The following is an 8,310-nucleotide window of genomic DNA, read 5'->3' as shown; positions in this document are numbered from 1 at the left end:
ACATTTGAATGTTATTGTTAGAACCAAATAAACACAAATTAACACAAGAGGCCACTCTCTAGTTGCAACCTACTACAATCCCAGCCATTCTGAGAAATAGCTGCAAAAATGAGAAAGAAGCCAAAATTTTATGCTTTTGAAACAAATCCTCTTCTTCACTGTGCCAAAGTTCAGCAGTCATTTAATAAGCAATCAGTAAATTTCGGTCCCTCAAAAAGGCTACATACAGTGGATTTGTCTCTTCTGATATATAAAAAAAAAAACCAAACTGAAATGCCCCAAAAATAATCTTTCAAAAATAGCCTTGTATTTTTTTTTTTCAGATGACATCCTTACAGATTTAAAACGATACAACAGGTAGAATGGGTGTCACAGGCTGTAAAGTATGATTAAACTCACAGTTCTAGCATGTTAAGAGTCAAAAGGTTTTTCATCTGAGAGCATTGCTACACTTCTACCTTGAGCGACTATCGGACTTGTACCTGCTCGACTGATCCTTTCGGTGACAGCAGTCTTGTAGCTACATTAGAGTAGGAGAGATACAGTAATGTGTGCAAGTCCAGAACATACGTAGCCACCATCATCAGTCAGAATATCTATTGCTTTGGTGGAGGCTGTGCAGCCCATTTAGTTCCCCCATTTGGAGTCAGTCCAGGTTTCTTCACCTGTTTCTATCCAAGCTCTCTGTTCTTTCAATCCCATATCCATTCTGCTTCAGACCTGATGATTTGGCCATCAATTCATGTGCATTTTATTATGGATCTCATCAAACAAATAATTGAAAACAGAGATATTGATATATGTAGTAATTCAGATTCTGCCTTTGTTTTCTTTTGGACTAGCCCAACATCCTAACATTTGGTTTGGTTTTCTTTGTGACATGGATCTCTTGGACCCCTCAAACAATTCTGAGTGTGGTGCATGATGGATTACCTCCATTTTTCATACCTCATTATGGAGATAAACTGATTCCTACCCTGTACAAAGACAAGAACTCATTCAATACTTTAAACAAAGACAGGAACATTTTTAGAAAAAGAACCAATAAGATCACTTTCACATTGTGGTGGTAGATAGTAGTGTGTACCATATTTGCACTGTAAAATGTACAAAATATCACCATGTTGTTGGCTAGTGATCTGCAATCTTATTCACAAGCACTTTGAAGCATGTTTATTTATCTACAACATACAGTGTACTTTGAAACAGTAACACATTTATAAATAAATATTGCAATCTTAACAATCTTACATTTCTCCTTTTTTATTGTCGGTTATTCATGACTCGTCACCTGAGCTTAACGAAGGTGAGGCATCCTCTGCCTGTTCTGTCTCATTCCTTTCACTTGTTCTCATATGTGCTATTATTCACTAGCAGGTCTATTGTTTTCAATCTTTACCCTTACCCTTTCTTTTCTTCCTCACCCTCTCAAATGTTAATTTAAATAAATAGATCTCTAGGAGAAAAAAGAATCATATATCCTTAAAATATTAATGAATCTCTGAAAAAAAGCTACACTTAATATCTTCCCAAAGTAGGACAAACGTAACAAGAAAAACATAATAAAAACATTCTATTTATCAAAAAGGACAAACAAAAGGAAAAAATATATATAATTATGTTCGGCGTGAACAAACATGTCTCATGAACCCATACCTATCCGTGAAATATTCAAGAGTGTCTCTTCATCTTCATTTGTACCGCAGTGTTGTTCAGTATATCCTGTTTGCTCCAGGTATGAGACTTTAGGTACTCCAGTCTGTCTTGTTGACTTGTGGTTTAAATAATCCTTATTAGTGTTCACTTAGGCTTTCCAAAGCCCAGGCAGCCTTCTATTTATTTGAGACACCTCAGTCAGTCCCCCTTTAGTTTACAGATGGTATTTCACAGTATTTCACTGTGTACTTAAGTTCACAAAGTCTCTACTTCTGTCCAATCACAGACAAAGAGAGGGGCCACGGGGATGACAGGACTGACTCAGAATACAGGGAGAAAGCCATCATAGGCTGGAAGGTTTCTGGAAACAGAAAGTAAGCCTCAAATAAGGCTAATGTCCTTTCCTGTTTGTAATTGTGCAAGTTTAAATGCCTCTGTCTTGGATCCAAGGGAGAAACAGTCTTTTGCATGTCATATCGTTTACCAACTCTTGACGCATTGTGTTGTCTAAGGAAAGAGCAAAATCACTTGTATTCAGTGCTGAGTGGCAGCTTCCAGTGGTACATGACTTTATAGTTGAGCAGTTGAAATATATATACTTTTTACATGTTACGATTAACTTATAAGCAATGCAAATGGGTCACAAAACAGACTGTACCTTTGATGCGAACCTATTCGTCAGTAATCATAATCAGCAGACTTGCCAGGTCAATGACAGGTTTGTGTATTAAAACTGGATCGATCAACAATCAATTAACAGCCACAGCCAATGCTGGCAATATAACATGTTAGTAAAAACACTTGTTGCCAACCTTGTTTAAATGTATAGTGGCTTAATAGTGTTTTTACATACCCTGAATTTATTGTTTAACACAATGGTTAACTGGAATTCTGAAAACAGCCCAAACCAATGGTGAAATACTTGATTTTTGTACTAATATTTTCACAATAAATAATAATAAAAAAATTATAATGTTATTCATTGTTTGCTACCATTGATTCCAGTGTGAGCTGGAGATGATAGCAGTCTTTTCTTAGCCTAAGGGGAACTAAATGTACGCATCTCCTACACTGCCTGCTCAATAATAATAAAAAAGTTTTGCCACACTTCATACTCCCTTTTCTATTGTCACATTCCTACCATTTTCCCTCCCTTCATCCATTGCAAAGGCATTACAGGTGAATTGTACTCATTGTCCATCCTCCCCTTCCTGCACTCATCCTCTGCCCCTCTATTTCTCAGTCTCTTTTTCTCTCAGTCACAGATTGTCTTGTAGCCTTTCCATGTAGGTTCTGATTTCTGACTGACCCAGGTCCATATCCTGGCACACCCACTTGATGTCATCCTCGCTTCCATTGGTCACCAGCACTGAAGAGTTGGTGTACGGGCCATCCCCACCCGAATTATCATTGGGCAGAACAGTGGCAAAAGATGTGAACTGGACGCGTTTGCGTTTGGCGGCTGCAGCTGCAGCTGTAGCTCTGGGGGAATTATTCAGATGCTCCGCATGACCAGTGGCATTTTTGCCACCTGTAGTGATTGTTGAAAGGCACTGATGCGGTTCTGAAACATATCTTGGCAAGGTTTGGCTGTGAGTGATGCCTCGGTGTCCACCTGTGCCGCTGCTCCCACTGATGGTGCCCACACCTGTGCTAACTCCCATCACCAAGGTGTTACCTGCCCCATTCAGCAGGTACTTGTTCTCTTCATATCCACCGTCATTTCGGTCAATGATGGTGGTGCACTCATCAGGCAACATGCCCTGGCACTGGTCAGAGTTGTCAGCTAAAAGGTCGGCCTCATTGCCAAGCCATACCCAGTCATGGGCGTGGTTCATGTTGCCTCCTGCTTCCAGGACAGGGACCTGCTTGTGACGGTATCTGCAGATTAAGAATGAAAATTAGTCTGTGAATTAAATAAAATTTAAAAAAACTGCAATGCTTACTTGCTAATGGCTATCTCTCTATTTAGAAGAAATGTACAGAGGTAAAGACCTGACTGCAGAGACAAGTTGAAAAAGTTTTTTTAAAAAAATTGTAATCAGACTCTCTAAATTTTGTTAAAAGGTGATGTAGGTAATTATCAAAATATATTACCTGAAAGCAAAGCTGACACAGTTGATGAGGAAGACCAGTATTGCCAGACAGAATACACCCAAAAGAGCATACATTCCAATTTCCAGGTCCGACAGCCCCCTAGTGGTCTGGGTGAGCTCACTATCCCCGCTGCCTGGTACCTCCACTTGTATTGGGTAGCTACTGTAGTCCCCTGTTTGACTGGGACCTCTGCCGTGACCACTGCCTCCACTGGCAATTTTACCACCTGACGCACGATGGGTTACTGTGCTCTTGGTCGTTGTGCTAACCTGATTAATGAAAGAGAGGGTAATTAAAAAAAATCTTAATTAAAAAAAAAATTAAAAAACAAGCTTCCTTATCCACGCTCATGTAAATTTCAACTGTTGAATTGTTTAACATACTGGGAACAGTGATCAAAGATACGACGCTTTAAAATTAAATGTTGTGGTGTAAAATCCTGAATGGTTCCATCTGTGCTGTTGCTAGAGATGACCATCTTACTATACGTGTACATGTCATCCGCTTTCCATTATCTGAGTTAAATACGTACACAGTAATGGCGTAGCAAATTACTTTCGTTTTTTTTATTAACTGAACTGACAATACATTGGGAAAAAAAAAATCATCCCTAAATGTTTTCTATGCATCTATTGTGCCCTCCCACCTTTCTCATGGCTCCTTCCTCTCGATCCACTGCTGCGCTGTTGGACTTCCACTCGCCATCCTTTGTTCGTTGCTCACTGGTGCTGTTGTCCATCACTGCCCCGTCATCTTGTCCACCTTTTCCCATCACACCTCTTTCCTCATTCTTTGCTCCAAACTTCACGATCACATTGCCGGCTCCAGATGCCAACACACTCTTCCGTTTTGATTTCTGACAGGTCTCAGAGATGACCATCTCTACACGAACCAGTGTGCCCTGTCCATCACCCTCTGCCACGACAATAGGCCAGTGTTGCTCCTGACAGAAAACAAAGACAATGTAAATGTAAAGCGACAGAGCAGTAATGTTGTACGTTGGACACCCTACTGTTACTTTTGCAAAATCTGCCATTTTTATTTCTACAAATATCAACATGTAACTTCGGTAAAACTTGCATGGTTTTGTTTCTGGCATCTTTTTCACTGCTTTAAACCACGAGTCAAAAGCTGGTACCTGATTGGTTATGGAGATGACATTCTCGTCCAATGACACAGCCGAGAGAAGGAAATCCTTTGGATCATAAACATCAAGAGGTGTGACTGAACCATCACTGTACTGGATCCATGCACTAATCACAGCTTCCTGTAAGACAAAGACAATAAAGATAGCTTATTACCTTCTGTAAGCTCACTGTTTCGGTTCTCACTGTCCTCATTGGCATTGCATTCAGAAGCAGCAAGCAGGGAGTCAGCGGCACAAGGAAGCATTTATACACTAAAAATCCAGATATTTCACTCTACTAAACTAAAACAGAGCTAAAAGGAGGTTTACTTGCACATTTCATTTATTACTTTCACCATAAGACTTTCCTCAGTTTGTTTACCATTTGTTTGTGCAAAAAAAAAAAAAAAAAAGAATTAATGCAGGTTTAAGTTTATGGTGCTACACACAGAAGGACTTAAAACAACACAAAGGATATTTATATTGATTACTAGAAAGGCCAGATCTCTTCCTGAAAGATTTTAAGAGCTTTGGCTCACTACACTAATAGGAATGTTTTTTTCTTTTCTTTTTTTTTAACCTCCTTTACTAACAATATGTGAGGTAAAGATAATGGTTGGTGTTGGCCTTGGCAGCTTGACATTGTGACATGTTTTTAAATTATTCAGATATTTGTGTCTTCAGTGTTGTCACTCTTGGAGCAAGACACAAAAAGAGATATCTGGATTCCCATTCATTCAACACACACACGCACTCAAAGATGTGAACATGTAACACTGAACACTGATCATTTTCTCCACTCTCCATGTCAGCAACACCAATTATTCCATAAATAATCAGAGTTCAGCAGATAATGTATTTTCTCTGCTTGTCTTTAACTGATCCCGCCTCATTAATTTCCCTAGACAAAACTCTTAGCTTTCTCTCATCAGAACACAAAAAGGATTGTGTAGGTATAACACTGCAACAGCCTCCTGACAAAAGTGATTAAGCTCCAACATGATTAACAACACTCTATCTCTTAAGTTCACTCTGTTTTTACTTCTGTTTCTTTGGCTTTCTTTGGCATCTTTCCACGGGTGATGATGAATGATGTAGATAAAAGCAGACACACAGTGAAAGAAATTAATGTTTTCATAAAATAGAAAACAAATTTGTTTTTTTTTTCATTATAATTAGCTGCTTCTCATCCATTTAGCCCTTGGACAGAAACTGTAACGCAAGGTATTGTTTGATAAAAGAAGTGAAAAGGAGAAAGAGGGAGAGGGGAAAGTGTGATAAAATAAATCTTTGGCAATGTGATCAGGGAACCAGGAATAATTTTTAACATGGTGGCCAAGCAATATAGTACATTAGGTGACCATGTAAAGGTGCAAAAGTGGAGAAAAGAGAATTAGAAAAAGTGTATTTAAGCATGTGTAGTTTTAATTGTGACTTTAATTTGGCATTATCCAAATATCAGTTGTGTTTATGTGGTTTTAGCTGACAATATCATTACTCTAGACCTTTAGGTGTTTGTACCTGTAGCTAAGTAGTGCCTGAAAGTTATGCACTCCTAATTATAAGTTGATTATGGGAGAGACAGCTAAGATGTGATGATCACAGCACAGAATTACTGTTTAATTTGGATCGTTACAACCTTTGAGTTATTATTCTAGAGATGGGAGCTTAAAATGTAGTGTATGTATCTGTGTATGTGTGTGATATAAACGTAAAGGCAGTCAGGTGTATATGTATATTTATCATATGTCTGCATGTGCAAGTTACATTCTGCAAATTAGATGTACACAGTGCTTGGAGGATAGGAATCTTGCAGAGATGGAGATATTTTTATCTGTGTGTGTGTGAATGTGTTTGTGTATCTTTAGTACGTCCTACCTGTTTAGGCGTGTGCAGCAGGTCTGTGGCTGTAGTCGTTAGCTGTATAGCCTGGTAATTTCCAGGACTCGCTGTCATACTAAGGGACATAGATGCAACCAGCTGGACTCCCAGGTCTGTAATGGTGACCTAGACAGTCATGAGATACTGTAAATCACATGCAGTAGCAGCCAAGCAGGCAGTAAAATGTCTGCTCACATGAAGTTTGGTAAAGATAAGAATAAAGAACTGTAAGTGAGTCACTTCTAAGGTAGTTTAGATTCAAGATTTTGGATGAAATTATCACAAACTCTGGGAAATTAGTTGGTTGAAGCAGTACTTTAAGAAAGCTGTAAAATAGAATTAAGGCATAGAATGACATGCAATATTAATAACTTATAATATGCTGAATGTAAAAGTCAGTCTTGAATGAACCATGGTGGATGAACTTAAAAATACTACCATATCATATTACTATCTTATGCCTTGTTATACCATAACATGACCTGATACTGTCTTGCTTGGTATACAGTATGTATAAGTAATTGGGGTTCATTGTCCACAAAGACTTCCCTCATGAACACGTGTTTACATTATCTGTGAGGCACACTGGAAATCTCATTTCATCTGAAAGCTAATCACCTCAATACTGTCCACTTGTTTAGTGAATTGCAACATGAGTTAAGAGAACACAATCATTATAGACCAATGCAGGCCAATATGCTATTTTACCTTGTCATCCAGCACAGTCACAGTCTTTTCTGCCAGGATGGAGTCAGACAGTGGGGACAAAACCTTCAACAAAAGATCAAATGAGACACAAAGCAGGGATAAAATTATAACTTACTTTAATCCGCATCATTAGAGTTACAGAAGAATCTGTAACTGACAATTACAACAACAGGATAAATACACAGACACTAACATGGAGTTAACGAGTTTCAACGGAAAAATTCAGAGGAACATGCTAAGCGTTTTTTTGTCGACAGGAACTGTAAAATACAACTAAAAAAACATCACATTACTGACAGCTGGTTGTCTGACAGGTGGTGGAATGAAAGCAAAATCTTGTGGATTACACCACGTTGAATAAAGGAAATTAGAGGGTACAGGTATAGTATCAGAAACTCTTGTAGACTGTATAGGAGAGAGGGGCATGAAGGAGCTTCTGTTGTTGTCTCAGTGATTATTGCCTTAAGGTGACAGTAAAGTGTTTAACATTAACAGAAGAGCACAGAGCTATAGGCCATAGACTGGCAGTATCTAAGTAGTGGACATAGTGTGCACGTCTGCCTCCAAGCTGTGTTGCAAAGTGTCAGTTTTCAACTAAGATAAACAAAACATGAGGCCCTAACTAGAACTATGAGAGAGAATGAAAAGGGAAGCTAGAGAAGGTGTAAGTGAGATGGCGAGCAAGCGAGAAATAAATAAATGGAGCCTGTGTCAGAGTGAGAGCGAGGGACAGTGACAAATAGAGGAGGACAGAAAATGAGAGAGGACAGAAGGAGCACAAAAGAAGCTGAGGTACAGATGGAAGAGGGAACAGCAGACAGACAATAATAGAGATTAGGAGC

The 8,310-nt window shown here is 38.8% G+C and overlaps 1 protein-coding gene across 1 annotated transcript in view; it reads right to left on the bottom strand.

Annotated features, from left to right (window-relative positions):
* Positions 1-287: 287 nt before the first annotated feature.
* Positions 288-8,310, bottom strand: part of si:dkey-215k6.1 (transmembrane protein 132D) — a 233,795-nt gene continuing 225,772 nt past the window's right edge. Inside the window, exons 14-19 of the mRNA XM_046385383.1 lie at positions 7,469-7,531; positions 6,758-6,886; positions 4,892-5,020; positions 4,400-4,696; positions 3,754-4,022; positions 288-3,537 (exon numbers count right to left, since the gene is read on the bottom strand). Coding sequence (XP_046241339.1) covers positions 2,916-3,537; positions 3,754-4,022; positions 4,400-4,696; positions 4,892-5,020; positions 6,758-6,886; positions 7,469-7,531 — 1,509 coding nt within the window. The 3' untranslated portion in view covers positions 288-2,915. The remainder of the gene's footprint in view (positions 3,538-3,753; positions 4,023-4,399; positions 4,697-4,891; positions 5,021-6,757; positions 6,887-7,468; positions 7,532-8,310) is intronic.

This window comes from Scatophagus argus, chromosome 4, assembly GCF_020382885.2.
Source record: "Scatophagus argus isolate fScaArg1 chromosome 4, fScaArg1.pri, whole genome shotgun sequence".
In the NCBI taxonomy this organism is placed as follows: domain Eukaryota; kingdom Metazoa; phylum Chordata; class Actinopteri; family Scatophagidae; genus Scatophagus; species Scatophagus argus.
Note: the sequence above shows the minus strand (reverse complement) of the source record. Positions and strands in the feature narration are given on the sequence as shown.